At 43.9% G+C, this 17,731-nt stretch overlaps 1 protein-coding gene across 23 annotated transcripts in view; it reads left to right on the plus strand.

The window, feature by feature from the left end:
• Nucleotides 1-1,471: 1,471 nt before the first annotated feature.
• Nucleotides 1,472-17,731, plus strand: part of CADPS2 (calcium dependent secretion activator 2) — a 506,252-nt gene continuing 489,992 nt past the window's right edge. For all 23 annotated transcript variants that reach the window (XM_084784337.1, XM_084784356.1, XM_084784338.1 and 20 more), the window contains exon 1: nt 1,472-1,955. In XM_084784337.1, the coding sequence (XP_084640463.1) occupies nt 1,611-1,955 (345 nt within the window). In that variant the 5' untranslated portion in view covers nt 1,472-1,610. The remainder of the gene's footprint in view (nt 1,956-17,731) is intronic.

The following is a 17,731-nucleotide window of genomic DNA, read 5'->3' on the forward strand; positions in this document are numbered from 1 at the left end:
CAAACTGCACAAGGTTAGGCCCTAAATAAAATGCTTTCCATTTATTGCCTACTTTGCCCAAAAGTATTTAAGCACATCAATTTTTAAGATATATTTCCCTTAGCACTGACCATCAGCTAGGAGGCAGGGCCTTGGTAAAGACCATCTATTACTAAGGGATCAATCAAGGATTAACAAATAGAGAAGAGTCCCTAGGAGTAAAATGTCCCCTGATTTTCTCCATCGAGGGAGAACACCATTAGATGCGGAAGGAAAGTCTGTGTATCTAACCATCAAATGGCCTGGAAAAGCTAAAACTGCTACTTGGCCACAGGACGGAGAAGCTCAGAGCTGGTTGGTGGCTGCTTAATTTGTCCTGTGTTGCTTCCCTCTGAGCTCTGCAACCTGCTGTCAGGAGTGGCTACTGCACACTGTTCCTAAGCGGTGAATGTCTGATTTGCATATCTTCCCCTTCTGCCTGGGCTCAGGACAGAAGTTACAGAATGACAAAAAAGAACCTGCTAGGCAGTTCTGGCGCCGACAAACCTGCTCAGATAGCACAGGCTTCAAGTGCAACTTGAGGCCAGGGAAGAGAGCGACTGTGTGTTGTCTGCCCTAGCTTGTGCCTCTGCCACAAGCTAACAATGCTGGACACCTGGCCTGTTCTAGGATGTTTGTTGACTGTCCACCGAATATAACCTGTTTTGTTTGAGTCAATTCTATCTCAACCTAGGAAACAATTGAGCTGTGTTTGTTCTGAATGACAGTATCATTTGCAAATATAAAATCTAACTTGCTCATTCGGTTGCAGGAAACAACAGGAATATATATCAGTTTAAAAGGACCCCTGGCAACTTTTAATGCATATGCTGTGAGGTTTACAATTTGGACTTCTTGAAGAGTGTCCCACTGCAGCGAAGAAGGGAGAGGGACTTTTTCAACTCTCATGGAAAGAATACTTCGAGGTGAAGGCAGAGAGTCCCACTTTTCAGCACTCAGGTCTCACGAATCGGGTCCCAGCAGTGTCCAGACTTCCTTCTCTCCCCTCTTCCTGGGGGGACTGCGTTCCTAGTCCCAATCCCAAAGCCACCTCCACATGAAGCCTGCGGAAAAACGGATGCTCAGCGGTCCTCTGGCCTCTGCACCTCTGGCCCACTGCAAACTGCGCGCTCCGGGGCACCCGGCACACTCGCCTGGCCCAGGCAGCGGCGGCTGCGGCGGCGGCGCGCACGCGCGCTCCGCGTCCCCGTGTCCGCTCCTCGATATTCCGTTCCACGTGTTGCTTTGGAGGCGCCACAGGTTCCTCACCTGCGCGGGCTGCGGGCGGGGGGTCGGCGGCGGGGGCTGGGCGCGCGCGCGCGGGGCCGGCGGGCCAAGGCTGGGCGCGCGGTCCCCGGGCCACCCCCGAGCGCCCCCGCGCTAACTCCGCCTCTCGCCTCCCGCGGCTCCGCTCTCCCGCCCGGCGTCCTGGCCGCAGCAAACACTCCGGGCGCCGAACTCGACGTGTCCGGAAAGCCCGGGCCACTTTCCCTTTCGCTCTGCGGCCGCCGCGCGCGGTCCTAGGCTCCCGCGGACCCGCGGAGGACAGACAGCTGCGCTCGGCGAGAAGCCCCGGGCCCCCAGGCAGCACCATGCTCGACCCTTCTTCCAGCGAGGAGGAGTCGGACGAGGGGCTGGAGGAGGAGAGCCGCGAGGTGCTGGTGGCGCCGGGCGGCTCCCAGCGAGCGCCGCCGGCCACGGTTCGGGAAGGGCGGCGGGACGCGCCGGGGCGCTCCGGAGGCGGTGGCGGCGGAGCGGCCAGACCCGTGAGCCCCAGCCCCTCGGTGCTCAGCGAGGGGCGAGACGAGCCCGAGCGGCAGCTAGACGAGGAGCAGGAGCGGCGCATCCGCCTGCAGCTGTACGTCTTCGTGGTGAGGTGCATCGCGTACCCCTTCAACGCCAAGCAGCCCACCGACATGGCTCGGAGGCAGCAGAAGGTGAGTGGCGGGACTGGGGGCTCCCTATGGCCACTTACACCCACTCCACACCGCTCTCCCCGAGGGATTTCTCCTGGGTGAGCACCTGCTGCCGTCCTTCTGTGAGGGGCTGGACACTATTTTAGTCGGTCTTTGTGGGGTGTCTGGGGGCAATTCGGAGCTAGACAGAGCTGGCCTGAGCTGGCAGGAGCTGGCAGCTGCACCTCATCAGTTTCAAGACATGGACGGAACAGCGGATCCCACCTTGCAGGCCCTGCAGTAATTGCACCTGGGTAGATAAGGCTGGGACAGGATTAGAATGCAACTCCCAACAACTTTAATTTGGGCTGCTGTGGGGGTGTCTAGAGCTGGGCTTTGCCCTTAGGACAGACTGACAAACGTGTAGCTAGGTGAAGCGGCTGGAGGGAGCACTGGCACTTTTCTCCACTCGGGTAGAGAACTCGACATTTTCTTTGGTGAATGAAAGGCAAAGTTACATTGCTAAGTTTCCTGCATTGCCGAACAATTGGGGCATGGCATTCGAACAGCGAAGAAGATGTGCACCCAGAGTGACTGTGAGTGATTCCAGACTGTGGCAGGCTTAATGAAGTCCACTGTTAATGACAGATGAAGGACTAGTGCAGACGTTTTGCCTATGGCTCCTTCTCCAAAGATTTAAGGAAGTTCTGTCAGACGAAATGTCTATCTTGACAGTTTTAAAGAGGATCCCAGAAGTCTGATGTTCTGTACCATACACAAAGGGATGACTTAAATCGCCTTAATTGGATAAATGTGCCCAATAGAAACTGTCTAGGGAGTCTTTTAGTGGGACCTGGAACTCTCTGAAGAATCTCCATCAGTCCCTTTAGCCTGAGGCATGGTACGGGGACCCAGTGAGACCAGAGCTTCCACAGTGTCCACAAAGCACACCTACGTATAATCCTTTATTGCTAGCCCAAAATGGTAACTTCAGCATGTGAGAGCTTTCCTTTAGAGATTTGGGAACCGGTCGAGTTGACTTTTAGAATAAAACTGAAGACCAGAGGACTGAGTTTCCTATAACTTCCCACCATGCCCCCTAGCACAACCCTCCTATCCACATTTGTTTGTTTGTTTGTTTTTTAATTGAACTATACTCTGCATGTTAAAAGCTGTGCATAGTTATTGGGTGCTACTGGTTGAGTTTGGGGGTAGGTGGACAACTCTGCTTGTGCCTGAGGTTAACCACACCTTTTACACAGTCAATTTTTTCCAAGAGGATCAGTCTTAAGTGTTCTTTCCAACTTTGAAAAATCAGAACCGAAAGAGCAGCGATTCCGGCCCCACCGTTTTCTGGAGTGCTTTTGGGGGCATTCCTCTACTGCTGCAGGCTAGTCACAGAAGCCCGTCAGGTAGCCCATCGCTCTAGGGGGTTCATAAAGTGCTGGACTGGTAGAGATCTAACCGGCTCCAGGCAGCCTCCTCATGCTGTCCAAGAGAAGTAGGTCACAGTTGCATTTCCCAGTACCAAGGCACTTGGCATGGCTAGAGCTGTCATTCCTCAGGTGAAGAGCAAATGCCTTGCCGTGTGTGTGTGTGTGTGTGTGTGTGTGTGTGTGTGTGTGTTGAGCCTGCTGCTCCACTCCTAGATGAGGTCATACATCCTCATGTGCTGCGGGTGCCGAGTCTGTATCAACCGGTTAGGTTCAGCACGTGCCAACCTCAGCAGCCGCTCTTAAAGGAAGTGTGGGCTTTACATTTATGTTGTGGTAGGAGTCCCCACAAAGTCTATGGGCATCACCCAGTGTCTAGTTTTCACCTTTCACATAGCATGTCAGCTTATATTTCAGTATGTTAATGTGTAAGGCATATTACTCGGTACAAATCAAAAGGCTATTTGTGTTTGGAATAGTTTCCTGTAGTCTCCCTTTGGGAAAAGTCATTTGCTGCTGGCGCCTTTCTACTGTGAGTACTTGTTGCAGTTTGTTAAGGAAGGGGACTCTCCCTTGGCTGTTCAAATAATGCAGCTCTCCTGGCTCTTCCTGTTTAAACAGAGTGTTTGTTTCTCTAGAAATTATTTGAATTGGCAGACAGGTGTACTCACAATGCTGCTGAGGAAACTGTTGATGTAATGTTACTCAGACATTACTAAAATAAACCCAGATTCACTAAAGGAGAAAAACCATTGCCTACATTCCTTGCTAAATTAGTAAAAAAGCTTAGAAGTTTTTGTTTTTAAATATTGAGAGCCTTAAGCATCATCAGGTGAACTTTAGTGATTTATATTTTAACAGGGAGGTCCTGTAACAAACAGCCTAAGCATTTATCTTATTCAAAAGGTCTCCTACTTTATTTTTATTTTATTTTAAGATATGCTGCTTGCTAAAGGGAGCTGGAGCAATTCTTGGCAGTCAGGTTTCCTGCTAGGGAAAATAAAAAGGGAATTTAACTGTGTTCATGTGAATTTGATGCACAAGCCAACAATTAATGCCAAAACTTACTTTAAGTCTTGAATTATACAGATGGGTTTTATAAAAGAAGTAACAGAGTAATTGCGAAATCACCAAAATTCATTGTATACTTTTCCTCTGTGTCCTCAAGTAGTCAGACAGGCAGGAAAACAGTTTATCACTGCTTGCTCACTTTTCCCAACTCTGAGAACTTAAGAGGACCAGAGAGTGCGATCTGAAAGGGTCCACATCCTGAAGACAATTAATTACAGAGATCAGAACCTTTTCCTGAAGGCCACGACTCCGATTTGTAGTCAGAGGTTTTCATTGTTAGGACTGTTTGGCTTTTAGGAACCAGAGCTGAGTCACAGGAAGCATTTAGTTTTCCCCTTTTTCATGTGCCTAAAATGTTCCTCAGAGCCAGTAAGAGGCTGTGCCCAGGAACCTTTTGAGGATATTACCTAGTACTAGACTCAGTTCAGTGAAAATCTGTATGCCTGCAGTTTTGACTGGCACATTTCAACACACAGGAGCAACAGCTGATGCTTGCTGGGCCCACAGCGGCTGTCTATGCTTTTACGGAAGATTTAGGTTAGTTTCTGTGACAGAGCACTGTGCCAGGTGGTCCCACTGCCTCAACTGGACATATGCAGGGCCACATGCATGTTGGGCCTGTGACGTAACAAACAGGCAATCGTGAAATAGTTTGAGCATTAAGTACTGATTGGCACCCCCCCCCCCCATGTTTATTGCCTTGATTGTATCTGCACCATTACAGAACCAACAATAATAATCATGACCCTTGGGTAGTTCTAGGTGATTGAAGGACATCAATATTATAGCTAGAGAGACTTTTTTTTTTAAAAATAAGGCAAATTACTTATATTTAATAAGTGAGACCCTAGTAACAAATGAAGTCCTCGGTAAAAAGCTGGGGAAACCGCGGCAAGCATGTTGGCCAGCAGAGAAGGGAAGTCTATATGCAGATCTGTTCCTACTGTAAGTCTATGTTCATAAGTGTTTACGATGAGTAGGACTTAAAGAGCTGATAGTCTGGAATGAGCAGGGACTGGAGGTTTGGACTCAGCCATTTACTCTGTTATTTTTGTTTTTATTATGTGTTGGGAAACCAGCCAGATCCTGTTTGAACTAGAAATAAGGAAAAACAAATTTAAAAGATGAAATTTTCACCTAGTAACTTTTTTTGCATGATGTGCATATATATCTATTTGCCATTAAGATGACGCCCAGTGCACTTTGTGAAATCAGCCTTTCCGTACATTCATTTCTCATCATTTTGCATAACCTTTGATAGTTCTAGGTTTGAGAAATATATATATATAATGCTTTGAATCTGCACAGATTTTTTATGTAAAACTGATTTGCAAGACTGCATTGTGAGAAAACAGTTTTGGGTGAGATAAGATGCAATCAATATTTGCCTTTCTTTAATTTGAATTTTGTAGTTTGGGGAAAACATCCATAATCTGATAATCCAGAAGCCTAAATGCTCAGCAATCTTAAAGCTTTTTTTAATGTCTACAAGTGGATCCTTTCATATCTAGTTTTATTTGAAAAGTCATAGTTGCAAACTAAAAAAAGGCTGTCAGCAATTACTCTTGGGCCATGTGTACAAGGTAAGCAGAAAACATGAATATATTTTGTATTTATGCTTGAGTCCCATTCCCAAGATACGATGTAATATATATGCAAATTTTCACAAATCCCAAATCTGAAACACTTTTATTCCAGGCTCTTTGATAGGCATATTCAACCTATGCAAAAGTGACCACTTTTATCTCCCTTCGGAACCAGTTGACTTTTCTGTTTTATTTATTTTTTTAATCTTCTAATAACTTTTATGATCCCCAGGCTCTGGATAGTCAGGCTCGTTAGAAATGAATGACAGGTTTGCAAGTGCTGAGAGGATGTCTTTCTTTTGCATGGCACCATTTTGTCCCAGTGATGTGTTGCCTTACTTTTGAGGCTTAAGATACATTTGTGGCGCCATGCTACATATGAATATACTGTATACTTAGCATACATGGTGTGTAGCACGTAGAATCTAGTAAATACTGGGCATGTGCATGTCTCAGATTTAACTTATATCTCAAAGAATTTGTGAGATCTAAAATGGAGAAAAGATAATATAAAAGAAATGTATACAGACTTTCTACTTCTCTGTGGAACTTTTGCCCTTAAATGTGTTTTGAGACCTGTAAGGGCCCTTCTGAAGAAAACTCTGGAAATGGACATCTCCACTGACGCAGAACCAATGACTTCAAAGAAACCTTTCTGATGCCACTACCACAGCAGAGGGACAAGAAAGCAGTGGTGAACCCCACAATCCCTCTCGCTCTTTGCCTGCAGTTTCCAGGAGACCCGGTGCTGTTCTAGAAAAGCCTGCATCATTCATCCTTTGTGCTCCTTGGGCTTTGGGACAGTGTGGGACAAATACCAAAGGACTAGGTTACAGTGTCTGCTGCTTTTAACAATAGGGAATACCTTGTCCTCCTGGGATCCAGTTGGAAACCACACATTAAAGACACACCTCGGGCTGGACTTAAAATGGTATTGCAGAGAAATAGGCTTATTGCTTTAGTTGATTCATCTACCCCTCCACAGGGTGCCCTGGTACCACGGGCAGACTGCAGCAACAGCAGCAGCACTTAATTCGGTAGAACGAGCTGTGCTAATGAGAACTCAAATGGATTAAGTTCTATTGGAGTTCCTTTCTTTAAAAAACGAAATCATTCTTTTTTTTTTTAATATGTGAAGACCGCTTGTACAGTGAAATAAAAGTATTGTGATTGCATTTTACCTCTTTTATTTCTGTTTTTAAGAGTTACGTTTATTTATACTCTTCAGAAGACACATGAAAAGGTTTAACTACAAGGTCATTAAAGTATTTTGAAAGAAAATTGGGAATGCTGGGTCCTTTGGATAGCTGAGCAGGTAAAGGCACCTGTCACTAAGCCAGACGACCCAAATTCAGTCCTTGGAACCCACCTAGTGAAAGGAGAAAGCTGAATGCTGCAGGTTGTCCCTGGCATGTGTGTCTATGTCTCCTTTCCAGTCAAACAAAATAAATAAGTAAAAATGAAATTTAAAAGTTGAGAAAGATGACTCCGAGGTTATGAAATACCTTAAAGAGTTCTTAAAGAAAAATCACACTTTGGGGTAAGCCACTTGAGTTCTTACACATATTTTATATGAATTTCAAATTTAATTGAGACTTTTTTTCCCCTACTGACATGATGATATAACCATAAGGGAAGAACCTCATGATTGCAAATTGTAGGCACAAGCAAATTGATGGCACAGGTGATACACTCTTTAGAGTAAGGATTAGTCAAGTATCAAATGGTAGAGTTATCCAAAATTGTTAACATTTTTTCTTACAGCCACTATATTTTGGTTAAAGATTTATGTATTTTCTCCTTAAGGAAGATGTATAAGCCTCATCTTTGGTTGCATATTATAACCACCTAGAGAGCTTTAAAAAAAAATCTCATTATCCAGGTGATACTTCAGACTAATTAAATTAGTCTCAGAGGTTGGGAAGGCGTCTTTAGGCTTCCTAGGTGAATTCAGTGTGCAGCCAAGGTTGAGATCTACTCTTCTAAGGACAGTTACAGGAGAAAGTGGCTTCTTTTTACCTAGGGAAGGTGAAGGTATTTATAATAAACAAGAATACTATGTGATTGAGTGGGTGGGTGTTCTGTATTGAGTAAAAGGTAACGCAAACAGAAAGATATCTAAATAATACAGAATTCTTTAAGTTGATACAATGGGAAGGAATACATTAATTTAGATTTTTGTAAAACCTTTGACTACGGTATATCATAGATGATAATGCTAATAAATTGTATTAGCAGCTGTAATTCGTTATAGGATCATAGGCTACTAGCAACAACATAAAATAAATACTGAGACCTGGAAGATTGGAAGTAAGCCTAAGTGCCGCTTTCCTTTCCAAATGACACCGGGAAGATAGTCACGAAATCTCAGAGACGGAGTTGAGACCAGACCATGCCTAAGAGAAGAGTGGAAAGTCATATGCAAGATAAGAGTGTAGTGGGTTTCAGCTATACATGTAGGCTTTCCAGAACATAATTTTGCGCAGCTATGACACCAGTGACCCACATCAGCAACTGGCGTGGCATGACAACTCCAAGGGTGCAGTAGTGGCAAGCACACCTCGGTGGCATCCAACAGCTCTCTAATTGGACTTAGAACCTGTTCAACAAGAGGACTGCCATACCTGGTGTTAGAAACCCAGCCACTACTCAGTGCTGGTGAAGTCAGGAGACTGTGCAACTACTAATTTACTAAGCCACGGTGTGCCCTAACAACAACAACCTGTTAACGTTTGACTTTATGTCCACAAGTAAGTGTAGTCTCTACCCCTCATCAAGGAATCTTCTCTTTGAAACCATGGAGACCACTACAGAAAACCGCAACAGAAGTACAGGGTTGTGGGCCTGTATCCCAATGGATACATGTCGGAGAACACTGTGGATAAGGGGGCAGAAAGACGGCAAGAGCCAGATCATCAGGGAGTTTGCTGTTAAGATTGTGACTCTCCATAATAACAGGAGCTACATCCAACAGGTAAAGACGCTCGCCACAGAAAGTCTCACCAACATGGCTGCCTGAAAATGACCTGAACAGGAACAACACACTGTACATGCCAAAGTGGGCGGGCCAAAGCCCAAAAGGCCTCAACCCTAGGTAACAAAGGAAAGCTGGGAGTGCTGGGAGCACATCAATTGGTTGTCTAGTGCCAAATGGTCAACTCTGGAAACATACATAACAAGTAATATTATATGTGCTGATCAGGTTATATTTATGAAAATATATGAATAGTCTGTACATATATGCATGCAATAACGATTAGTAAAAGAGAGGCCATGAATTTGAAGGAGAACAGGAAGTTGTGTATGACAGGGTTTTGAGGGAGAAAAAGAAAGGGAGAAATAATGTAATTACATTAGAATCTTAAAAATAAAAGATAAAATTTGCTATGCTCAAAAAAGTATGTTATAGAAGATAATCTCAAGTATTCTTATTAAATAAAACCATTAGAACCATTTAAAGATTTGAGAGTGAATTAATGCTTTCCTACCTCATCCCAAGCTTCTGAAAATTATTAGATGGACATTTATCAGAAGCCTCTATTTTTCTTAAACAGTATCAGTTGCAAAACCACTGATTTGAATTTTCCACAAGCTCATATTGTTAAGTCTTGAGGGCTAAGTTGTAGCTCTGGGTGGACCTGCTGCTTAGCATGTGCAGGGTTCCAGGTTCAATTCCTAGCAGGGGTTGGGGGAGGTCGGGGAAGGAAGGAGAAAACACAACAACAACAAAAGAAAAGAAAAGAAAAGCAGAAAAACACCACAGTTGTCTACTTAGCTTATATCGAAATGTTATCACAAAGCTTTGTGACCCGTATGGTTTGAATATGTTTTCATTATGTAACCTTCAAGTTGGTGATGAATTTCTACAAAAGAAATGTTACTGGGCCAAAGGGCCTGAATGATTTAAAGGCTATTTTTGTCAATCATATTGCTGAGAAGAAATTTAATTTGGTCTTTTTGATTGCTTGTGAGGGTGACACCCTCCATGCCCCCTTCCTCTGGTCTAATACTTTTTCCCATTTATTTTCCTACTGAGATGTTAGTTTTTCCTGCTAGTTATATCGTGAGCTAGGGATGGCATTCCTCGCCTTGTTCCTAGCATCTGTCTTTCGTGTTGTTTGGAGGTAGACTTCATTGCTGTGTTCCCTTATAGCTTCGTCCCTCAGCTATGCTCAGTTACCCACTGAAGTAAAGGTCGGACCTAAGTTGAATTTACTCTTTTTCCAAAAACAGCTATGCAGTTGTTATAACCTTAATTTTGATTATACCCTACTTTGATTACTGAAGTTTTAAGGACTAGTTAATCACACGAACTGTTTCATTAATTCATCAACCATTAATTCAGTCCTTACAGTGTGTGTTTTACATTATGTAGTGTTCTGTAATAAAATAAATAGAGGTCCTTTCTTGGGTTAATGATCAAAAATGTATACATAATTTATATATTTCTCTTTTCATGTTAATTATTTCAATATGTTAACCTGCCCTTTTCCTGTTCACAGTACCATACACGTTTGATTAAAAGTTACTATATGCTTTAATTTCTAGTAGTGTTTTTACCTCTTCTGTGTAAAGAGTTCCTGACCTTTAACATTCTTCCCTTTGTTCCTGAGTTCTTTAGGTCATTGCCTTCATAAACACATTTCATCTTAGTGGGTTTTGGCTACTTCCTTTGTTCCTGTGACTGAGTGAGATACTGGGTGTAGCATCGTTAGCGTAGTGCCAGCTACCTGTGCGCACTGTGCCTTCATTTTAAACTGTCAGTCTAACGTGCCTATTTGAGAACAGTGTTTGTACTATATTCAGTCTCCTGGGAGCTCAGCCTTCTCCATTTCCTCAGCCCTCTTGTTTTTGTTTTCTTTTTATATTTTGATTTTTATAGAGCCTTTATGTTTATAATTGTGGTGATTTTTTGAGCATTTTATACTTTATTGTTCTTATTGTAGCCTATAATTCCCTATAATTTATTTATCTAATTAGGGAGAAATAGGGAGCTCTTTAATTTTTCATGTTCTAACTAGTCATATTGATTGCACATATTGACGGCACACAGTTGATTCCTTTAATATCGATCTTTCTGTACTTCTGTCTGGCAGGGCAAAATGGTGCTGATGGGGGGGTGCCTTTGTCCTGTGCGGTAGCAGCCATCTTCCATCTTCTATCTCACTGTTTTGGTTAGAGTGCCCAGAAGCAGTTACCAGTCTGCTTTCCATGCCTTTTCTTGGAGTGCTTTGTGAATTTTTCCATTGAGTATATTGATGGTTAAAATTTTAGGATAGATACTCTTTATTCTTCAAATAATTATTTTGTTTTTTATTACACTAATAAGATAAAACATCAGACATTGATCCTGAATGCTGTAAAATTTCTTTTTCTTATTCATGCAGATTATTGATTCCTTTTGTTTGGTCGATGTGTATCAGATTCCTCCATTTTCTATGAAGTTATATGTACAATTTCAGGTTAATTTCTACCTGCATAGGATTTGATTTTAATCAAGTTTGGTATGCTTTCATATTTTGCTTTTTATACTTATGTTCTTAAGAGGAAGGTCTGTCATTTTCTATTTTACAGTCATCATTGTAGATTTGAGAGAAATACTGATATGAAATGAGAAATCTCTCACTGTCTGCACTCTCAAGTACTGTTAGGGTGCAAATGCTCGAATCTTTGAATTTGAAAGAATTAATCATTACACCATCCATTTCCAGAACCCATGTTAGATTTCTATCAGCTTCAGATTCAAATACAGTAATCGTCCATTTTCATAAAAAATGTTCCAAAGTCTGTTAGTCTAGAGTTGACTCAGTTCTCACTATCGTGATTTTCTTTTCTTCTCTTTGTTGTCATCATTGTAGTAGTCATAGTCCTCCTCCTCCTTCTCCCCCTCCTCTTCCTCCCCTTCCTTCTCCTCTTCTTCCTCCCCTTCCTTCTCCTCTTCTTCTTCCCCTTCCTCCTTCTCCTCCTCCTCTTCCTCCCCTTCCCTCTCCTCTTCTTCTTCCTCTCCTTCCTTTCCCTCTTCTTCCTCCCCTTCCTTCTCCTCCTCTTTCTTCTCCTCTTCTTCCTCCCCTTCCTTCTCCTGTTCTTCCTCCTCCTCCTCTTCATCTGGCTGGGTCTCTCTCTGTAGCCTTGGCTGCCTAGGAACTGTCAGGCTGGCCTTGAATCACAGAGGTTGGCTACCTCTGCATCTTGGTGCTGGGTAAGGAGGGTTAAGGATGTGCACTACTAGTTGGACTTTATTTATTTATTTTTAAACGTATTTTGTGGGTACAGGGATTTTTGTCTGCATAGGTCAGAACAGGACATTGGATCCCCATGGACTGCCATGTTGGTGCTGGGAATTGAACCAGGGACTTCCGGAATAGTAGCCAGTGATTTTTATCACTGAGCCATCTCTCCAGCCACTATTTTCTTTCAACTAGTTAGAAAAATATTATCTTAGTTCATGTTTCCCCTTTTAAAGTTTCCATTGGATGGTAGAGATGTCTCTGTGGTTGAGTGTTTTCTGTTCAAGCGTGAGGATTGAGTCAGGATCCTTGACACCCAGTAAAAATGGTGGCACTCACCTGCAATTCCATTGCTGAGGAGGTAGAGTCAGGAAAATCAGTCGGATTTCTAGTCTCAGTCTAGACAAATTGGTATGTTCAAGGCTCAATGAAAGATCCTGTCTTTAAAAAAATAAGGTGGTTAACATCAACTATAGCTTTTACATGTAGCTGGACACAAACATACACATACATATGAACTTCTACATAGCACATATATAAAATAAAAATAAAGATTGATGAGGGGTTTGAGAGTGAGTGACCAGACCTCTCACAACTCAGGTATATTTGACCCAGGCACCTAGGATGTCAAATGCTGATAATCACCAATGACCCAAAGATGGTTCTGGGACAGTGACTCTGAATCCATTTCCTCATGCTGATGACACTTCAAGGTCTGGACTCCTATGTCTGTATGCAAAGCAGAAGTAAGCATTATTAAGGTTTATAGAAAAGTGAATAGTTGAGGGAAAACAAAGGAGAAATTAAGAAAAAGAAGAGAAAATCTGGTGAGTGGGAGAGGTTTTCAAGAGAAGAAAATACCATTGAACTCTATTATCTTGGGTTTTTAATAGTGCCATGGCTAAAATTGGACAGAAGCTGAGGTAATCTCTATTGAGATTAACTCCTCGGGTTATCATCCATGGAGCCATTGGAAGGCCCACGTGCTGTGTGCGTGTCCCCTTGGTCCTGCTAACCAGATTATTATGCTGGTCACTCTCTAGCTCTCTCTCTGTCCATCTCTGACTCTAGCTTTGTTAGTTCCTGACCTTGCCTGTCTGCTGTGGGTTAACCTCTTGGTCGGTGATGTTGCCCTCTAGCCTGGGAGCTGTTTTGGGCTCCATCCATTCTATTTTCTTTGTTGTCATATTTGTGAGATAAGCTTTCCTGCTCACCACATTTAGCTCCTTGTCTGTGTGGTGGTCCGAAGCCCCCTCCAGGGCAAGAGTTTCCTGTTGCAAGCTACCACAGTCAGTCATGGTTGAGCCCACTACAATTAGTGCATTAACAGCAACAGTGTAAGAAAGGACTGAAGTACTTGGAGGATAGAGCAGACAGTCTGCTGTCACTGGCCCAGAGCCCTGGCCTTCCTGGCCTTAGTCTAGTTTGGTTACATAATGTCTAATTACAAGTCCTTTTCTTCATCTTCATCAGTGCGCCAGGCCTTGCCTTGCTAATCCTTAATCATTTTGACCTCAGCCTCTGTTCTCACTGTGATGTATTGAGCAGGGTACAGTTTCATTGTGAGTTCTTTCCCACGACTACCCACGGAGAGCTGGTTTCTACATCAAAATCCCCTTCAGATTTGCAAGATCTTTTTATAATTGTTTATACCTGCTCTTTACATACCTGTTCAAATGTTTAATAGAAAACCAATGACCCTTTCCATAGTTTTTGTTCTTCTCACAGTTTTGGGGGTGGGGGAGGGGCGTGGTGGCAGTTGCCTTGGGTACAGACAGAAGGAAGGTGAGATATGAGAGTGTGATCCTCTGGGCTTTTTTTTCTGCTTTGTGATAAGATAATGAAAACAGCTATGAATGTACCTCTTTATTAGATATTTTGTTCACTGGTGTGTCAAAGCACCTGTCTCAAGGTAAGCTTAGGAAAAGCTCATCTTTGTTTGCAGATGAAGAAGTACATGGGAGAGAGGGCATAAAAGTAAGGAGCATAGGATTGCTAGGCGTATGGTATCTACAGCCAGGAAACAGGTCTGGCAGAAAGTGGGGCTCTATGATAAAGCCTCAGAGCCTGCCTCCAGTGGTGCTCTCTTTCCTCCAGTGGTGCTCTCCTGCCTCCAGTGGTGCTCTCCCGCCTCCAGTGGTGCTCTCCCCCTCCAGTGGTGCTGTCCTGCCTCCAGTGGTGCTCTCCCACCTCCAGTGGTGCTGTCCTGCCTCCAGTGGTGCTGTTCCCCCTCCAGTGGTGCTCTCCTGCCTCCAGTGGTGCTGTTCCCCCTCCAGTGGTGCTCTCCCGCCTCCAGTGGTGCTCTCCCCCTCCAGTGGTGCTGTTACCCCTCCAGTGGTGCTCTCCCGCCTCCAGTGGTGCTCTCCCACCTCCAGTGATACTCTCCCCCCTCCAGTGGTGCTGTTCCCCCTCCAGTGGTGCTCTCCTGCCTCCAGTGGTGCTCTCCCCCCTCCAGTGGTGCTGTTCCCCCTCCAGTGGTGCTCTCCTGCCTCCAGTGGTGCTCTCCCGCCTCCACTGATGCTCTCCCCCCTCCAGTGGTGCTGTTCACCCTCCAGTGGTGCTCTCCCACCTCCAGTGGTGCTCTCCCCCTCCAGCGGTTCTCTCCCCCCTCCAGTGATGCTCTCCAGCCTCCAGTGGTGCTCTCCCGCCTCCAGTGGTGCTCTCCCGCCTCCAGTGGTGCTCTCCTGCCTCTAGTGGTGCTCTCCCCCTCCAGTGGTGCTGTTCCCCCTCCAGTGGTGCTGTTCCCCCTCCAGTGGTACTCTCCCCCTCCAGTGGTGCTCTTCCCCCTCCAGTGGTGCTCTCCTGCCTCCAGTGGTGCTCTTCCCCCTCCAGTGGTGCTCTCCTGCCTCCAGTGGTGCTCTCCTGCCTCCAGTGGTGCTCTCCCCCTCCAGTGGTGCTCTCCCCCTCCAGTGGTGCTCTCCCCCTCCAGTGGTGCTCTCCCCCCTCCAGTGGTGCTCTCTCACCACCAGCTGAGGACTGTGTGTTCACATCTGTGAATCTGGTGTACATTTCACATTTAGACCTCAGCAACCCCAATATATAGTCTGTCATCTATCTCCATGTTACATTTAAAAAGCTTATTTTAGATTTAAATATTTAATCTTATTTCATATTCCTTTTTGAAATAGATAGTCAGAGGGATAAATTGAGCATAACAAAGGCTAAAGGAATTCTGTTTTCTCTTTTGTAATAGAATTTTAACATTATGTTGTCAAAGAATGGAATTATCTGAGCAAATGATATTATTGCATATAGATCGTTTTAAGTCATCTTAATATATTAGTATATAATTTGATGTATATGATGTGTGTGTGAGAGTGTGTGTGTGTACATGAACATGTATGTGGAGACCAAAGATAAACATAGGGGGCGGCCTTGCTCTTCACGTTACTTTTTGAGATGGGTCTCTTCACTGAACCTGGGACTCTCCTGTCTATCTAGACAGATTGGGCTTTGAGTCCCTGGCTCTGCCATCTTTGCTCCCCACTCCCAACCCTATGTACCCTGCATCACTGGGGTTAGAGACACCTGCCGGTGCACTTAGATTTTTATGTGGGACTTGGGGATTTGAACTCAGGTCCTTACATTTTCACAGTGAATACTTTATCCACTGAGTCCTATACTCTCAAGCTTGCTATGCACAATTTTTGTGTGTGTGTATATGCATGTGTACATGGGTTTGTTTGTGTCTTTGTGTGCTGTTGTGCATACACATATGTGCCTGTGTATGTGGACCCAAGCCAGAAATCAACAATGGCTATAATTCTTCAAGTAACAGACACGTTGGGTTTTTTGTTTGTTTGTTTTTTAGACAGTCTTTTATTTATTGAGACTTGTGAGTGCACTGGCCTGGTTGGCCAATGAGCCCCAGGGATGTGCTTGTGTCTGCCATCCTAGTGCTGGGATTACTAGTCAAGCCTGGCTACAGTTCTAGTTTTGGTTTAAGATTACAAAGTTAGTGAATGTTCCTTTGAAATTGGGTTACAATGCTAGCAATAGTCTATTCTCCAAAGTATTACTCTTAAATACACACACACACACACACACACACACACACACACACACACACAGAGAGAGAGAGAGAGAGAGAGAGAGAGAGAGAGAGAGAGAGAGAGAGGAATCAACTTGGAATTATTTTATATGGAAGGTGGCTAAAAAGACATTCTGCCACCCTGAAACCTCTATTCTTACTACTTCAGTCTTAGGGAAATAGATTCCAAATTTTATTTAAAGATACAAGTCTTAATTTAGGTCTCTTCAAAAAGAAAAAAGAAGACTAAAGCTAAAAGTACTGCTCCAGTTTAAAAGGTTTTAAAAATGCTGAATAGCATCAGAGGGAATTCTAAATGTAACAAGGCAGCTATGGCCTACACCATGTCAGCCCTTGTTTCCTTGATCAAGCGGATGGTGTGCATTCTGGATTGGGATGGGGGGTGGGGCTGAGATGGGAACCCATTCTTACTTTCTTATCTGTGCTCTCGCTAAGCCAGGCTCCCCTTACATGCTCTGTGTAAGGCGTTCCTGCTTAAAGCTTCTTAAGAGGCAGAGGAACAAGGAGTTGCTGTGAGGCCGTGTCTCCTCTGAATGCCAGGAGCTACACCCATACAGTCTCACCACATGTCTGCCGAAACAGGAGCTGAACAGGGACGCTAGCGGTAGACACGTTAACATGGACAGTGAAAGTCCATGAAGCCTCATCCTTACTCAGAAACCAGAGGCAACTAGGGAATGCCGAGAGAGGTGGGAGGCAGCCTTCTGCAGGGAAGGGCACACCAACTTGTCCTGTGACACCAAATGGTCAGCCCTGAAAACATACATACAAGTACCAGTATACTAACTGAGCAGGTTGTATTTATGAAAAAAATTCATAAACATGTATATAAATATGTGTGTGTGTGTGTGTGTGTGTGTGTGTGTGTGTGTGTGTGTATGAAACAACAATGAAAAAGAGGCCATGTATCTGAAAGAGAACAAGGAGGAGAATATAGGGTTTAGAGGGAGGAAAACTCTGCGGGAAGTGATGTAATGTTTCATAATCTCAAATCATAAAAGAACTTCCATAACATTCTTCCTAAGGAATAAGCTTTATTTATTTAAAAATGATAGTCATTGTTTTAGAACAATATACTTATGAAATGACAGAGAGATAGTCTCCAATATTGAAGTAATTATGGAAAATTAAAGTTATATATGTCAAGTGTTTAACACCAGAAGAATTTCCATAAACTCCTATCATCAAATCTTAGGCTCTTATGCTTCACATTTGCTTCTTTTTGGCCTTTATTTTTCTCTTTAACTATTAAAGAGATAAATACTATTGGATATGTAAACTACTATTGTAAGAAGCTGATGCCCAATTGGTGAGTTACTGAGTTTATGGTCCTTCAAATAAGTAGATGTCAGTCAAGAAGTCAATTGTTGTCACATAGTGATGGCACATAACTTTAACCCAGGACTCAGAAGGCAGAGGCAGGTGAATCTCTGTAAATTTGAAGCCAGCC

This window comes from Acomys minous (genome assembly GCF_964271855.1).
Source record: "Acomys minous genome assembly, chromosome: 6".
Taxonomy (NCBI): Eukaryota; Metazoa; Chordata; class Mammalia; order Rodentia; family Muridae; genus Acomys; species Acomys minous.